Source organism: Haliotis rubra, unplaced genomic scaffold (assembly GCF_003918875.1).
Source record: "Haliotis rubra isolate DU_JTF1 unplaced genomic scaffold, ASM391887v1 Scf756, whole genome shotgun sequence".
Lineage (NCBI taxonomy): Eukaryota > Metazoa > Mollusca > Gastropoda > Lepetellida > Haliotidae > Haliotis > Haliotis rubra.
In genome coordinates, this window is record NW_025767475.1 from 398,819 (window position 1) to 416,728 (window position 17,910).

Genomic DNA, 17,910 nt, shown 5'->3' on the forward strand with positions numbered 1-17,910 from the left:
CCAAAAACAGGTTGGATTGCGGATACGGGTGGATGATAGTTGCAGGTTAGAGATGGGCTTGGGGGAGTACACATTGTCTCAGCTGCATCCTCATTACGTCATGTCGTCCATACAAAAAAAAAAATTAAAAAAATGTCGTCCATACTGAGATTATAAAATAAAATATGTCATAGTAACCAGGACTGTTGACGAAAGAAAGTTGGCCGTGCAGAACATACAGTTTTATCATGGCTCAAAGTTTCCTATTTAAAGCCAAATCTTGTTTTGGAGGTTTCCATCTAGTCATCAGCCTACATGCAAACGACAGATACATGAATAGATAATACAAAAATTAATTTTAGCACACATCAACGTACCACAAATTGTGAAATCTTTTTTATTGAGCTCTTAAAGTATATAATTCACATGTTTTCAATTCAGCTTGCTTTGTTAACAACATGCTGGTTATTGGTCTCATCAAGGCCTATGGGATACTCTTTGTCCAGTTCCTGAGGCGGTTTCAAGCATCGACGTCAGAGACATCAGTGATCCTTGGGATCAAGGCTGCAGCTTTCAGCCTTTCAGGTAATCTGTGTTTCAGCAAGTATGATAGTTTCATTTGACAGACAGTGGCTACAGAACTGGGCAACGACGGGTGTAGATATAGCTACATAAATGACACGAATTTGAAATAAGTGTCTGTAATACTAGATGTTAGTGCTGGGAAAAATGTATTTGAAGAAAATGAAACTTACAATGAACAGCTCGTATTATGTCAGAGTGAGTGAGTATCGTTGTGACATAATGTGACGTTATCTATGGGGATAGTACATCGTCAAAACAGAGTGCCAAGACGTCACTCTGTGACAATGTGAAGTTATCTATGGGATAGATCGTCAAAACAGAGTCCCAAGACGTCACTCTGTGACATTGTGAAGTTATCTATGGGATACATCGTCAAAACAGAGTGCCAAGACGTCACTCTGTAACAATGTGAAGTTATCTATGGGACAGATCGTCAAAACAGAGTCCCAAGACGTCACTCTGTGACAATGTGAAGTTATCTATGGGATAGATCGTCAAAACAGAGTGCCAAGACGTCACTCTGTGACAATGCGAAGTTATCTATGGGGATAGTACATCGTCAAAACAGAGTGCCAAGACGTCACTCTGTGACAATGTGAAGTTATCTATGGGGATAGTACATCGTCAATGTGACTTAACCGCAAAAAGCTCTATAATCTGTAATTCAATGTGTAAATGTTATTCCTACTATTACATTCTTACAGTGTGGTCGGACTGGTCGAATTGTCTCTACATTTGTAGGTAGTATTAAAAAAGGTGAAAATGTTTTTGTGACTTCTGTTGTCATTGCTATGGGCTTCAGATAACTCATTTGTGATTCATATATTGCAGCCATGTTAGCCCTCAATATCCTCATCACACGGATATCAATACGGAAGTTATCCCTTCTCGGGTCGCTCTTGACCTCTGCAGGCATATTACTCAGCATGTTTGCCAAGAATGTGGCCTTCATCATCTTCACTCAAAGTCTGCTCACAGGTGCGCGCCACGATATGTTTTTCCTAAAGTTTCTATCTAACACATGTGTCTGGTGATCAAGGGCGTAGCTACCATTATAAAAGAAGCCCGGGCTTGCACATGATTGTTGCTACAACAGTTGGGCAAGTCCTCAATAATATGTACATAAAAAGCTTTGCAACCTATCGGGCTTACCCGAAACAATTGACTTGCTACGCGACTGCTGGTGATTTGATATACGTATTCTTTAGGCCGGACGAATGTCATATTGCTCGAGACAGCTATGAAATTATTTTCAAGATAACCATAAGAGTTTATTTTATTTTAATTTATTGCAGGTTTAGGAAATGCATTTGTGTACGGACCAGGGATCTACCTTCTTGGGCAATACTTCGACAAGAAACGTCCTCTGGCCATAGCAATAGCTAACTCAGGGATCAGTATAGGTCTCATGGCATTACCGACACTCATCACGTATCTATTTGACGAGTATGGATTCCAGGGGGCGCTGATGCTCCTCGGTGGCATCATGATGCAAACCATCGTATGTGCAGCACTGTTCAGACCGTATCAACATCAGGAAGCGGGATTATTATCTTCAGCACAGCCCTCTGATGACATTGGTGATTCAGAAGCGCCAACTCCTTACACTAATGTTACTATTGACAACGAACTGGACGGATCACAGACAGAGCAAACATCGTTTACAGAAACGTCGGCAGAGGCTAAAATGCAGCCAAGATCATCTTCATTTTGCGGTGTTGTCAGAGGCTGTATGTTCACCATGGACCTGTCCTTGTTTAAAAATCCAATTTTCATCGGTATTCTTGGCTTTTCCTTCTTCGGTCTAATTGGTAACGAGCTGTCAGGTGCGTTCATTCCTCCTCTGGCTAAGGAAAAAGGACTGACCGACATGGAGACAGCCAAGCTGTTCACTGTGGCAGCGGCTCTGGATCTATTCAGTCGACTTCTCCCAGGACTCATTGCCCAGTTTGGACTTATGACACGACCCAAGATGTTGGCCGGTGCATTCCTCATCATAGGCGTCACATTTCAATTCACAAGCTTTTGCTCGAACTTTCGTGGCATGCTGGGTTTTATAATTGTCTATGGGAGTTTTGCGGGATTCTTTTTCTCTCTTCTACCCGTCATTATAATTGATTTGATGGGACTCGACAAATTCCCCAAAGCGTTTGGATTCGTGCAGGTGTCCCAAGGAATTGCTGGAGCTTTAGTTTATCCCGTCTTAGGTAACGAAAAACTATTTCATACATACTATAGTCCGTTTGGCTCAAAAGCGGACCGATGAATTGCAATCTAACTCGAAAGCTAATAAACATAACATACTCAATGAAACACTGATCATAATCAAAACTTCAGACCAACTCTGTGAGGTTTTTGCAGACTTTATGTCCTAAAAATAACAAAAGTTCTTTTAACAAACTAGCATTAAAATATTGGCACAGTTCACTATTTGTTACGAAGGAGGAGTGCAGAGAAAGGGACAGCCAGGTGCTAGAGAAGCACGTGCACAAGTGCCGACAAAGTTATTGATTCATTAACCTGTGTTGTGCTGTCTCCATCCTTTTCGCTCGTAACAAATAGTGAACTGTGTCAAAATTTTAATAATAGTTTGTTAAACAACTTTTATTATTTTAGGACATAACTTCTGCAAACAAATCACAGAGTTGGTCTGACGTTTTGATTATGATCATTGTTTCATTGAATGTCACATGTTTATCAGTTTGCGAGTTAGATTGCAATTCATCGGTCCGATTTTGAGCCAAACGGACTATACCTTTTGGGGGAAATTCTATTTATTTCACAGGGATATATAACTTGTTTGAGTGGCATTTTAGAAGTTGAGACGTACAATATGGAACAAGTTTTTATGGATAACAACTTCTTTATTTCGTGAGTACGACGTTTCGATACAGATTCTTGTGCCGTTGTCAAGCAAGAGTGATACATGAAGTGGAGGAGCTGCATATTTATACTTCAGGGATATATAGATTAAAATTTGAGTGTGTGTAGCCAATATGTTATTTGTTCATATGACGTTAATTCCTTTGACAGGAAGGATATCTTGAAGTGAATCTGTTTGACTGTATTATGATTTTGATATGTAGTCAATATGCTATAATTGTTCCTAAGACGTCAATTCGATTTGGGATATGAAAACACTACGACCATCTCCAAGGTGACTTTCGATTCCATTTATAAAAGTCAAGCTCTACTTTCAGGAACATTCAGAGACCTAACAGGGAACTACAGCGTCACTTTCCATTTCCTGGGAGCGTCCTTGTTGCTGGCTGCAGGCATCATCTTAACGGAACCGCTCCTGCGGAGATGGGAGGCCCGATGCAAAGGCTTCGCCCACGACGAAGCTACATAATTGGATATCCTAACAACATGATTGCAGTTGCAGGACTGTGAAGGGTTATGAAATCGAAATTTCTCGGACATCAAGCTATATACTATACGGGGAATTACTTTTATAATATCGATCCAGTTATAAATCAACTAATTTTTTAAAAGGCAAATACACTAAACACTATGGACATTTTACTGACTTAGGTTGAGAATGTGTATCGATATCGGTAATAAAAAAATATCACTGGTGCGCTTTACGAAAAGCCGTGTATTGCAACACTGCTGAATACAGAATGGTAATCTATTTGTATTATCTGAATTAATATATTCACTAAAATATATTGATATTTATTAAACACGTGTTCTGAATATCTTTATGAGATAATTTTGAAACAGATGTTGTGCAACCAGTTGAGCGTTCTCCAACGAGTGTTGTGTAAGCAAACTAGCACTGGAAAAAAAATCCACATTTACAAGCTTGGAAATGTCTTGGAAAGATGATGTTTCCAAGACATTTCCAATTTTGGAAAGATGATGTTTCCAAGACATTTCCAATTTTGGAAAGATGATGTTTCCAAAAATTTCCAATTTTGGAAATATCCGCAAGGGGAGATAACTGGTGGGTGATGGTAAGTTATCGTTCTGCATGGGCTAATTGCTAGGGTTCGGACTGTCGACAACAAGAAATAATCCGTCCAAATTACTTGTCGACAGTCCGGGAAAAGGGAGGTGATGTTCTACATGAGTGACTTCACTCCCAGTGTTCTCGAGATTAACAAACCAATTAAAACAGAGTGTGATATATATAGTAGACAATATATTTATTCAGTCAATATAACATGCATCATATGTCACACAATATAACATATTTGTATATATATTTCATAAAGCTCACACAATATATTTGTGTGTGTGTTTTATTAGTCCAGGAGGAGGCAGCTGAAAAATTTCAAATCGTAGCCTCCCTAGTACTGATTTTGTTTGACACTATTTTCAGTTAGTATGATGTCTTGGGCTCATGAAAAGGCCTGTAATACTCTCAGATTGTGGTATCAGTTATTTTTTACAGGCCATTATATGTGGTGGGGGTCTGCGAGCATTTTCGTCACATTTGGTTTGCTGCCCGACAACACCTCAAAGATTATTATTAATAGTTTTACTACTATCAAACTGATCACTTACATTTTGACTTCTGTGTACTGCTAAAGGATGTAGAAATTATTTGACATAATTTTGTTTTGAAAAAAATCAAAATAGCCGCCATTTTGGCCGCCATTTTGTTTTGTCGTGTTTTGCCTTCTCAGCACTTAAATTTACATAAAATTGAACACCGAATGTTTCCATTTACATCCAAAGTTGATACTTTTGATGTTTTTTTACACTTGTTTCTCCTAGAGTGATGGCTTGGGCACAAAACAAGTCATTTTGTATGGTCATATCGTGGTAATTTAATTTTTACAGCTTATTCTTTGAGACAGGGGTATTTTAGCGATTCTCCGACTTTTTATGGAAATGTGTGATGGTGATTTATTGAATGGCAGTTAACATTATTTTTGTTACTAAAACAAGTTGTTTTTGTTTTCTCTTTACTTCTAGAGTGACGTCATGTTATTAGGAAAGTTTACATATTACCCAGAATTCAAAATGGCCGCCAAAATGGCCGCCATTTTAGTTTAACTTCATATACTTAGTGGAGGACTAAATTTGTACTGATATGAAATCAAAACAACTCATTTGGTGTCTAATGATTAATACATTATAGGAATAGAGCTAAATTTCAATGATATTGTCAATCAAAGCTTCACACTCCTAAAATATTTGATGAAATAACATTATCCAGAAGTGTTTGAAAACTATGCTTCATGGCCGATAACTACGTCTAAGATTTGGTTGTAGGTATTCAAATTGTTCTATCAGATAACTCTTAATCACATTTGATACATCCATAAGCTTGCAATTAACTCTCCTTTTCACTTTCTTTCATTTCATAAGTTACTTCATGCCAGAATCGGACCTGTAAAGATCCGGGGTTACAATTGACCTTCAATAACCCATGCTTATCGTAAGAGGCGACTAATGGGATCTGTAACATGTGATATATTTGGGATTACACTTTCTTAGTAAAGTACAAATTCTAGTACTTTTTGAGTTGAGACCCATCCGGGATACGAACTCACACCCTCAGAGTCAGGCACCCAATCGCCAGCACACAAAGTCAGCCGCCTAACCCACTCAGCTACCGCGACTTCCACAAAAATGGGATCTGGTTGTGAGGCTCGTTGACTGTGTTGACACATGTCATCGTATCCCAATTACGCAGATTGATGTTCATGCTGTTGATCCTGGATTGTCTGGTTCAGACTCGATTATTTACAGACTGCCTACATATAGCTGGAATATTAGCGAGTGCGTAAAACTTAACTCACTCACTCACTCATGTCAGAATCGGAGTCATCTACTGGCAACAAGTCAAAGGTGTTCGGGCAACAATCATCTGCCATACAAATAGACATGCCTCTGTACACACTATATCATTCTTTCTGCTGGCATGCTGACTTTTTGCATTTACACGATGTCAGTTTAACCAATCCACGGGGAGCAGGATGTTTCGACATCAGAATAGGGATAAGCTGACCATCACAAATGCTCCAAGCATGGTCAACTGGTGAAGAAATGTTCATGATTGGTTGCAGAGACTGTTTCCAAACATGGACTTGGTAATTTACTCGTTCAATGTGATGTTTTAGACTGTTCTATGTTGGTGGGAGGTTTTCATTCAATATCTTGTGTCATCTACAGACATCACTGGATTATTTGGTACATACATGGTACTCACAAACTGGCCACAAAATGTAATGAGTGTTTCTTGAACATCTAGATTGTCATCCAATTGTGTCAATGTTTGTTGGTGATTTTCAGAGGACTTCTGTAAGTTAATTCCCCATGTCGAATGTTCTACACGTTCTAAAATGGGACGGAGTAATAACGTACTTAAAATGAGATTGCCATACTAAGAACGGAATTGCCATACTACGAACGGAATCGCGGCGCTTCAATCTTACTGCAGTCCGGAATCAATTGCAATACGTTTGTACACAGTTTCCAACTGGTCCATCCCGTTTGCCGAACTCTACTGAACTCTAGTTAGTCGCTATTCCAATCAATTATGTTCAAAACAAAATGAATTGTTCTGAAGAAGCTTGTAGTACATGGTTTTAACAGTTTGCAATGGGTTCTCATTACGTTCTACTCGTTGTTAGTATGTTTATGTAGTTCTCATGCAGTTCTTACTTTGTCAACTCTGTGTGCATTACGATATGACAAGGTAGGGTCTATATACATGCGTTTTTAACATGGTCGTCATTTGGGATGGAGTTTCTATGAACAAGTTTACAGCTGTCAAAATATTGAATGCTGGTTTCCTGCAATTTTTATCGGAATCAGAGCAAGAGTACAATGAGTTGGTAGATCAAGAAAAAAGGAAAAAATAAGAACCTGTTGGGTGAGGAACTGGCTTAAACCTGAGAGGTGAATAGCTGTGGGACATTATCATCAACTGATGGAGGAGATCCGCCTTGATGATCAAGGGTCCTCCAATTTCTTGAGAATCACCCCACCCATGTTTGATGAACTTCTTGAACGCATTGACCCCTTAAAAATTAGATGTCCACCCTTCTTCTTCCTTGGAGGCATGGTGATGTCAATGTTTCCACCTTGAAACTGAGAACGGAATAAGAATGGGCAGGGTATTTATACAAATCGAACCAGGAAGTGATTGATATTACGATTGCATGCACTAGAAACGGAGTGAGAAAGTAGTGAGAACGGGAAGAAGTGCCTGAAAATGAGTTTGTTTAGTTAAGAATGAGTTAGAACGGGGTTGTGCGTATGAAGAACGAGATAGGTCTTGTTCAGAATGGATATAAAGTGACTAAGGACGGGACTGGACTGCTTGAAAACATTGTCCACACGAGGTGAATGGGCAATTTTCACCACTCTAAACGTAACACCAACTGTCTGGGGATGGGGTAAAGAGGAGACAGACGTACTGAGAACTGTTTATGGTCAAACTAGCATTGTAATTTATACAAAAATTACACGTTCTATCCCGTTCGAGCTCACTTTACAATTATTGTTTGGACGAGTCAGGACATCCTAAGAACTACCTTGGTGTGACTCAGGCTTTACCAACAGGTAGCATGTCTGGATCAACAAAACACCTTCGTTCGTTCATAAATGCTACAAGACTAGACTTGTTGACAGGACTGCTGATGTGTTTGTCCCATTGTCTTGGCAGTGGTTTGTTTTTGCCAACAATCTTGACTTCTAGCTCCGTTGTCGATCCTCTTTTGATTTGCTCCCCTGCTTTGATTGACTCTCGTCTGGCATACCTGTCCGACAACATCAACTTTAATGTAGTCTGTTCGATTCAGAATTGAAGTGAAGTTGTCCCAATGCATATCAGCCAATTCTCCAAATGTGGAAGCAGTTCCCTTTCTGAACATTTGCAATTTTGCCATTCCATCAACTTTATGAACTGGCAACATTCTCTCTTCTGCTAGTATAAGCAGCGAAGGAACAAAAACTTCCTTTAGAAGTTCATTTAACAAACCGCTTCTGATGTTCTTTCTTCATGTTCCATCTGAATGAGCCATTGTAAAATGAACACTAGAAATGTCCATGTTCACATCAAGGTTGATGACAAATCCATTCAATTTCGAAAAGAATGATGTCTGCATCTTGTGAACATTGAAAGTGGAGTTGTTGTCCCAAAGGATAATGATTCACAGCCTCTTGCATGTTAAACAGATTGGGGCAGAGCAAAGGGATAACTTCATAAGTAGTCGATTGAACTCTTCCAGGACAAACTTGTGGTCACCTCTACATCGACTGAACCTGAAAACCTTTTCTACATTGATTCCCAAAAAAGTCTGTAAAGCCCAGGGATGAGAAACTCACACAACAAATGGATGACAAGTTGGATGTTCAAGAAACACTCATTACATCTTGTGGCCAGATTGTGAGTTCTACGCATGTACCAAATAATCCAGTGATGTCTGTAGATGACACAAGATATTGAATGAAAACCTCCCACCAACATCCAACAGTCTAAAACATCACACTGAACGAGTAAACTACCAAGTCCATGTTTGGAAACAGTCTCTGCAACCAATCATGAACATTCCTTCACCAGTTGACCATGCTTGGAGCATTTGTGATGGTCAGCTTATCCCTATTCTGATGTCGAAACATCCTGCTCCCCGTGGATTGGTTAAACTAACATTGTGTAAATGCAAAAGGTATGCATGCCAGCAGAAAGAATGATATAGTGTGTACAGAGGCATGTCTTTATGTATGGCAGATGATTGTTGCCCGAATACCATTGACTTGTTGCCAGTAGATTACTCCGATTCTGACATGAGTGAGTGAGTGAGTTTAGTTTCACACCGCACTAAGCAATATTCCAGCTATATGGCGGCAGTCTGTAAATATTCGTGTCTGGACCAGACAATCCAGGGATCAACAGCATGAACAGCATGTGTCAACCCAGTCAGCGAGACTGACAACCAGATCCCATTAGTCGCCTCTTACGACAAGCATGGGTTATTGAAGATCAGTTGTAACCCCGGATCTTTACAGGTCCGATTCTGGCATGAAGTAACTTATGAAATGAAAGAAAGTGAAAAGGAGAGTTAATTGCAAGCTTATGGGGTGTATCAAATGTGATTAGTTAATTGCAAGCTTATGGATGTATCAAATGTGATTAAGAGTTATCTAATAGAACAATTTGAATACCTACAACCAAACCTTAGACGTAGTTATCGGCCATGAAGCATAGTTTTTCAAACACTTCTGGATAATGTTATTTCATCAAATATATTTTAGGAGTGTGAAGCTTTGATTGACAATATCATTGAAATTTAGCTCTATTCCTATACTGTATTAAACATTAGACACCAAATGAGTTGTTTTGATTTCATATCAGTACAAATTTAGTCCTCCACTAAGTATATGAAGTTAAACTACAATGGCGGCCATTTTGAATTCTGGGTAATATATGAAAATTCCTAATAATATGCCGTCACTCTAGAAGTAAAGAGAAAACAAAAAAAACTTGTTTTAGAAACAAAAATATGTTAACTGCCATTCAATAAACCACCATCACACATTTCCATAAAAAGTCGAAAAATCGCTTAAATACCCCTGTCTAAAAGAATAAGCTGTAAAACATTAAATTACCACGATATGACCATACAAAATGACTTGTTTTGTGCCCAAGCCATCACTCTTGGAGAAACAAGTGTCAAAAAAAATCAAAAGTATCAACTTTGGATGTAAATAGAAACATTCGGTGTTCATTTTTATGTAAATTTAAGTGCTGAGAAGGCAAAACACGACAAAACAAAATGGCGGCCATTTTGATTTTTTTTTCAAAACAAAATTATGTCAAATAATTTCTACATCCTTTAGCAGTACACAGAAGTCAAAATGAAAGTGGTGAGATTAATAGTAAAAAAACTATTAATGATTAACTTTGAGGTGTTGTCGGGCAGCAAACCAAATGTGACGAAAATGCTCGCAGACCCCACCACATGTAATGGCCTGTAAAAAAAACCTGGTACCACAATCTGAGAGTATTACAGGCCTTTTCATGAGCCCAGGACATCATACTAACTGAAAATAGTGTCAAACAAAATCAGTACTAGGGAGGCTACGAAATCCTATTTCTAGGCCCCTTTTGAGATTCTCCTCCTGGACTATATATAAATAAGTGATTTCTGCAGGTGTATAAGAAATAAATATATAAAAGATGAGTCCAGTGATTTCTTCTTGCCAGAACTCCTTAATATCTGCACTAAAGTAATCTGAATGTTCAGCCAAGATGAAGCAACTGTGACACATGGTCTGTGTAATGTAAGTCAGTAAGTCTGTCGGCAAGAAGGTCGGCCTTCAAGGATCGAATCCTAGCGTCGATGATTCGGTAGCGACGTCTACGGACGGGATCTCTCTGCTCACCTTGGATCTGCTGAATTTTTACTTCAGTAGATGACTGTTCTTTTTGTAGCATTCGCACAACCTCAAATACATTCGGATGTGTCTTCATGGCATACTTGTTGATTTTGTTGTGCCAACCTTCCAAATTATTGTTAGTTCTGTGTCCATCATTTTCAAAATGATTCCAAGTTGGCAGTGTCCATGGACCTTCTACCAAGGTGGTAGTAACGTAATCCATCAGCTGTGTCGCCTTTTCACCTAGTGATGCGTCTGCAGATATGATGGACAGGTTGCATCTGTACATCTCCAGTATGTTTTCTGGGCTCTGCGTCTGTTGACTCTCTACTTGACTCCATTGTGGTAAAGATTCTGACCTCTTTGAATGTTGTCAATCAATGTAACCCGCACCATAGCATTTGCCATTTTGACAGTGGTAATAACATATCCATGATCTATTATATATACCCAAATGCTAAATGTTTACAACAGCATTTCGATAATCCTTCTACTCCCATCTTTCCGGATGTTGTTGCATGTTAAACTCCAAAATGGTAATCCTTCCACTCGCATAACGTAAAATAATAGTCTGTTTTTGCAACCTTAATTCTCTTGCAAATTGTTAAAAAGACATTCTCTTTAATCAACTTAATTCATTTACTCATGATACGAGCATAGCTGTAGCCACCATAGCCACTTGCAAACCACTAAGCAAACATTCTCTTTCATTAATTAAGACCGTCACGGTATGTTGACCACGCGATGTCGACACTCCGGGTTTTTTGTTTTGTCGACGGTTAGCAACATCCTATTTTTCATTTGTCGACAGATCGGGCTGACACCATTGCTATAGTGGCATGGGGGCGGCATAAGTGTTTCATTGGGGGCGTTATGGCGACTGGCGGTAGTCTTTGATGTTTGGTGTTGTTTTAGTAATGATTGTTTAAGGGATTAACGAAAGGATTATCGACTTGACTAGTCGAAATTGCAGTGGTGAACACATTTTAAATGTTCAATGTTTTGGGTGAAAAGTGAATTTTGTCACGTTTAGTTTAAGTATGTGTCATCGTAAGCATATATCTAGTGAGTGAGAGTTATTTCGTACAAGGGCCACCGACCCGTTATACAATTATAAAGATGACAATACAATCCAGCGCCATAGATAATATTAAGCTGTATGCTAACATGTACAATGTCTCATTTAATCTTATACTCTATAATCAAAAACTTCGCTCTTTTGTCAATGCAAGAAATATAAAGTCTTTCAGTGGCATTTAGAAGTTGTACATTGATGTCAAAGATATTTTTATGGATTAAACTTCTTTTTAATTTAATTATAAATTAAAAAAGAAGTTTAATCCATAAAAATATCTTGGACAAGAAATATAAACTTAGCAAGATAATAATAAGTTGATAAATTTAGTTTCACATGGATTATTTATGTAGTATTGTGGGAGCAGGCTGTTTCTCAGATCACAGTAAAATGAACATTCAATAAAGAATTGGTACTCTGATTCAATGGTAAGTACAGTACACAGAGGGCAGAATCGCTCATGTTGTTTTATATTTACTTTTCGCCCATATTCCAACATTAAAGGATGGTCTGAACAACGAAACTTACTCAAAGCAAAACGAATCGTTGCGTTGCCGTCAATCGTTGCGTTGCCCTCCTAGGGGGTCGAGTGATGGTGTCACCATGCACTTATTTCCACCGGACTCCGTTGTTCGTGCTAAATGGGTTATGTTTGTGAGTGCGAAGCGAGCGTTGTGGAAGCTTGGAACGATATCTTAAATGTGTTCAGATCGCTTCGCGGAAGTTAAAGAATCAAAACTACTTACTAGTTGTAGTACAATAAATATATGATTGATGACCAAAAAGATTTTCCATGACACAACTTGAAGCATAACGATTTCTTTCTCGGAAGCGAGGTTGTCGTGGAAGTGACAATAATATTGTAAGTAGTGTTATATTGACACCCACCTCGCTTCCACGAGAGAAATTGTTATGTTATAAGATATGTCATGCAAAATCCTATTGGCCATCAATCAAATACATATTTTACTACCAGTAGAAAGTAGTTTTGATTTGTAACTCGGTGAAAACAAACCTAAATAGCATTTATTCTCAGACTGGCGGATGTTCGCAACAGGGCGCTGCCATTTTTTAATAATCGTAACATCACGGGCTAAAGTCTGTTGAAGAATTAATGAGAATATGGTTTGTTTTCATCAAGTTAGAAAATCAAAACTACTTTCTACTCGTAGTTAAATATGTATTTGAATCATGGCCAACAGGATTTGGCATGACACAACTTGTAACATAACGATTTCTTCCTCGGAAGCGAGGTGGGGGTCGAAGTGACAATACTGCGCAATAAATTTCTTGCTACATTCACGTGGTTAACGTCCACTCACCAGTATGTAGATACTAGTCAACGTGTGTCTTTATATTTGGTCTTATAATCCTAATTAGTTTATTATCATACTTGTATGCATTTTGAAACTAAATAAAAATCAGGCGATCTGCCTATACTTATAACTGTAATATCTAGACATTTTATAGTTTGCCCATGTAAATCATAATTCGCACACACGCCCTAGTGTATGTTGTCTGTCTCATTACTTCACGACGAAAACAATGATTCTGTTGAATGCCACGACAAATGAATAAAAACAAAATGCAATTATTAAAATTAAAACAGATAAGAGTTATAAGAACAATGTCAGGCTATTACTTTGTTCGAGGAATGTATCCATCAATATCCACAAAAACGAGTGATATGCCATTCACCTGCAGCTGTTCCAAATGATACATCTAATACATGTTTACGAAAAGTGATATATCGTTTCAGGTATTTCACATTGGTATATAGTCTCATTGATCACCCAAGATAGCATACCCGGGAACTAATCGCATAATGTCCACCATTCTTTACAAAAAAGTAATTTAGTTAGCCAATAATGAGCAATCAATCAATGTCTTGGCGGTTAATCCTTTGAAAGAAGGAAGTTGTTTTACGCAGACACCGACACGACAGAGTGTATTCAGTATAGATTAGTAAATCTACATACATGAACACTACCTTTTGACAAATCTTCTGTGTAAAATAAAAGTAATTAATCAATCAGCGTGTTATCGGTTAATCCTTTGATCGATGTTTATAATGTTGAGTATTTACTCCAGACACAAGAAATGCCAAATGGGAACCTTTGTCGGGTTATCCAAGTGGGGTTACCACTAATTATACCTGTTTTAAATTCATTAACTGACCATCAAGTGAATGATGACAAATAACATGTGTAGGTTTATACCACCTAACACGGGTTACAACAAGGGAGTATTAAATTGCTGTATTGCATGTGAAAACCTATGGGCCGACACTATTTTGAGAATACGGACAGAACTTCATTGTTGCATAAGAAATACACATAAGCATTTGCTGTGTGCTAAAACTGTATGTACCTATTCACCTAAGTAAATTTTCAGAGTCTTCTAGCAATGGCAAAGTGGGGTTGTTTAGTTTACGGATTCAAATAGATCAAATGTCATTTTTTAATATTATACGTCATTTTTTTTAAATGACGTGAATAATATCGGGTAAAACCCACAGAAATGGGATCAATTATGATCAGTCATTATACCATCCAGGCATTAGAAAACCTGCAAGACCCACACTGCTTTGATACTTTAATACAATCAGACAAGAACTACCGAGGAAATTAACGGCATCTGATGGGCTTCCACCCTTCCTAATGTCGCACTGTTTAGGTTGAAGTAATTAACCGTAACCGAGATGAGCGAGGCTGATCATAGATTTCACTATCACTAGCGGCTGGCTCGAACAAATAAGGCCAAGCGACACCAGGCAATTACGACAGAATCGTCTATGAAAACAAGTTGTAACTCGGAAGGGGAGCAGGACAAAAGCCACCAGGACAAATGCCACCCAGTTATTTTACCATTACAGAGAGGACAATTACCACCCATATTGATTTTAATGTTGATTTTGTTGTAAAATTATGTAGACTTTGATGAATAATTTGGGTTCTTAAAAAAATATATTCACTTTGATAAAAAAGTTGATTTTCATGTAAAATTTTGATTTCATAGTAATGTTGACTTTTTAAAAATGTTATTGTGTTGGTGGTTTTTATTTTTATTTGGGTGGCATTTGTCCTAGGTGGCATTTGTCCGGGTGGCTTTTGTCCGGGTGGCATTTGTCCTAGGCCCACTCGGAGGCTAGGCAAAGCAGGTGACAAAATTAAATGACAGCAGATTGTGAGAACATATAGCTTTCATTTTTCACAACAATTGTCACGATTTCTGTTCCTGCTGAGCTGTAGGCTCGTTCGATATCTCGCGATGTCATTATCGCGATAATGCACCTAGGAGATCATCAAAGGAGTGGATTACTTAAAGGTCACATGCAACCAAAAAATCAAACATAATTAAAACACAGTTATCACTTATTTATGGCATATAATATACATTGCTGATTATGAAAAAACATATAAACAAAATTAAAAGCGTACAATCGCAAATCAAAAGTGCAAATTTTGTACTTGGGTTTACTTCCCTAGAAACGAAGCAGCCGGGATACCGAACCCAGTCAGAGCGGGTGGGTGTGCACTCAAGTGTAACGGCTGGTTCATTTGCCGATGCCTTCACGGCTCATTGTGTGTGTGTATATATAGAGATGTTAGGTTTTGTAAATACGGTGTCGTACCGGGAAGGCTAAAATGTATTTTTCAGATGTCCCGGGAAGGCTAAAATGTATATTTCGGATTTCCCAGGAGAGCTAATTAGGGGAGTACCGCCAAAGCTAAAGATACGGTGCCGGGAAGCATAATCCATGCCGGGAGTAGATACATTTCTTTTCAAAACATTGTTATAATAGAGTACCAGTCTTCTATTCGATTAAGATTTAAAGATAAACAATGGACACATATTATTTCTTCCCTAGGTACATTATGGTATCTTCCAACTTCAATATGTAGCAGGCATCTTTATCTTCTTCGCTTGTTTAGACCTGTATTTAAGTGGCGTTTTTATTTCAGATGTATTTAATTCGAAAAACATTGCTATAATATTTAAGTTGCAAACTGACACCGAACTATCGTACACATATTCGTGATGGCAGGTGCGCAGGTTAGAGTCAAGTTAATCCTGAAGGGCCTTGTGAACAACATCATCGGGGACATCGCCTACACAGACCACGTGTCTGAACTTCTCAAATTGTCTTAAGCTCGACGTAGATTGACAGAAATGTGATTTACTATGGATAATGACAATTTAATGTCGAATTCAAGAAAATGTATACTGAAAATGAAAACGTATAGCTGTATTAATATTTTTGTATGTGCCCAAATTAAAGAGCGTTAATCCTGTTTTCTTTGTAATTTGTCAGAGCCTCCGAGTGAGGCGCCCCGTGTTCATTTAACCATAACATTGCAGACAGACAGATATTTTATTTCAGTCTCACCTCACATTAAATACATATATAAATATATTTATAAAATATAGCATATAAGTGAGCCACCCTTTAAGGGTTATGAGAGACTAATGTATTAATACATTATAAATACTAAATAATAAATAATTATATAGGTACATACAGTATAAAATTTATCCGTATAGAATATGTTTTCTTCTTTGCAAGATATAAAAGCAGGTTTTGGCACTGAAATATACATGGTGTTTAAAAAGTAAAACTAATTTATCATCATCACAAAGATCTAAGAAGTTGGGATAGCTAAAACAGACATTTTCATATAAACTTTCACGCAAATCATCATACATAGGGCAATACAACAGAACGTTTCATCCTCAACACTCTCACTGCACTGAAAACATACCCTCTCATTCACATTCACATTTGTATATCTGCCGGTTTCCAAATGCAGAGAAGCAGTACCTGATCTGAATTTGGAGAAGGCAGAGCGGTAAGAACGGGGCATACTCATACTCACATAACTTTCACAGCCATTGCAAGTACCGCGAAGGCTACGCTCATTGAACCGAGAAGCGTCACGATTTTAGCATTCCCGGCAATGAACCGTAAATACATGCTCATTTTCTTGTGTATAACAATTTGCAATCAACAGACATCATAACATGACATGTGTACAAGTATCACACCTGCCTGTCTGTCTAATTACATAATGTGACAGAGACCGAACTCGGGCCATAAATCAATGCGTTTTGTTTATGGTGTATAGCCTGATAGGTGTTAAGTTCAAATTGCATGTGGTCAGTGATCGAAGTTGTGTATTGAATATTGTCATTAGCAGACAGGCAGGCAGACACATAGGTGTCAATAAAACCGACACTGAGTTTTGTCTGTGACAACGACATATCTGTGTCACAGTTAGATATTCTGTCAACGCTAAATAATGACATTGCTTTTAAGTATCGAACTGAGAAAGTGACTCGGTAAGAAGAACGTGTGGTGAAATAGACAAATGAAATTATATAAACAGTTAAATCGGTAATCTACTGGTATAACATAAAAAGCTCGCGCCTGTGAAATATCAACAAAACATTAAAAAAAATAGCTCACACCAAAGCCTTCACCGAGTATTCACCGGACAACCCGCTGCGCGAACCTATTTCACTGCACATGTGCTATGAGCGCAGCCCAGCTGTTGAAACCACTTTTCCCCCAAGCGCTGGGGGAAAATTAGTGAATCTTTTGAACTCCGACTTCGTGCGTTTTTTTTCATCGCGTTATTTTTCAACTTTATAAGTTGAATTTGCATTTTTGATGATTTGTTTCGGTAAGTCCATACCGAGAGGTATCAGAATCTGCAAAGTTGTGTTTTACGTTGCATGTGACCTTTAACATAACGTTAGGAATACTTCTTACCTTTTTTTAAAAAATATTCCTCATTTTGTTACAATCTATTTGAGATTTGATTTTCCTTGACTTCGTTGTGTACTGGTCCGTGGCTGTGGTCTCCAGGGGCCCGTTTCACAAAGCCCTCTTACCGGTACGACCTCGTACAGCAGGTCGTAGACCACCT

At 38.2% G+C, this 17,910-nt stretch overlaps 1 protein-coding gene across 1 annotated transcript; it reads left to right on the forward strand.

The window, feature by feature from the left end:
* Nucleotides 1-437: 437 nt before the first annotated feature.
* LOC124260233 (monocarboxylate transporter 3-like) lies at nt 438-4,157 on the forward strand. Its single transcript, XM_046694490.1, has 4 exons — nt 438-564; nt 1,396-1,542; nt 1,860-2,771; nt 3,765-4,157. Exons 1-4 carry the CDS (start codon nt 438-440, stop codon nt 3,914-3,916), a joined length of 1,338 nt encoding a protein of 445 aa, XP_046550446.1. The 3' UTR covers nt 3,917-4,157.
* The last annotated feature ends 13,753 nt before the right edge of the window (nt 4,158-17,910 follow it).

What these genes read in the sequence shown, in the direction of transcription:
- LOC124260233 (XM_046694490.1), top strand. Translation starts at nt 438, where the DNA reads ATGCTGGTTATTGGTCTCATCAAGGCCTATGGGATACTCTTTGTCCAG. An exon ending in TGCAGCTTTCAGCCTTTCAG is followed by an intron (nt 565 to 1,395) that starts GTAATCTGTGTT and finishes CATATATTGCAG; the next exon opens with CCATGTTAGCCCTCAATATC. An exon ending in TTTAGTTTATCCCGTCTTAG is followed by an intron (nt 2,772 to 3,764) that starts GTAACGAAAAAC and finishes CTCTACTTTCAG; the next exon opens with GAACATTCAGAGACCTAACA.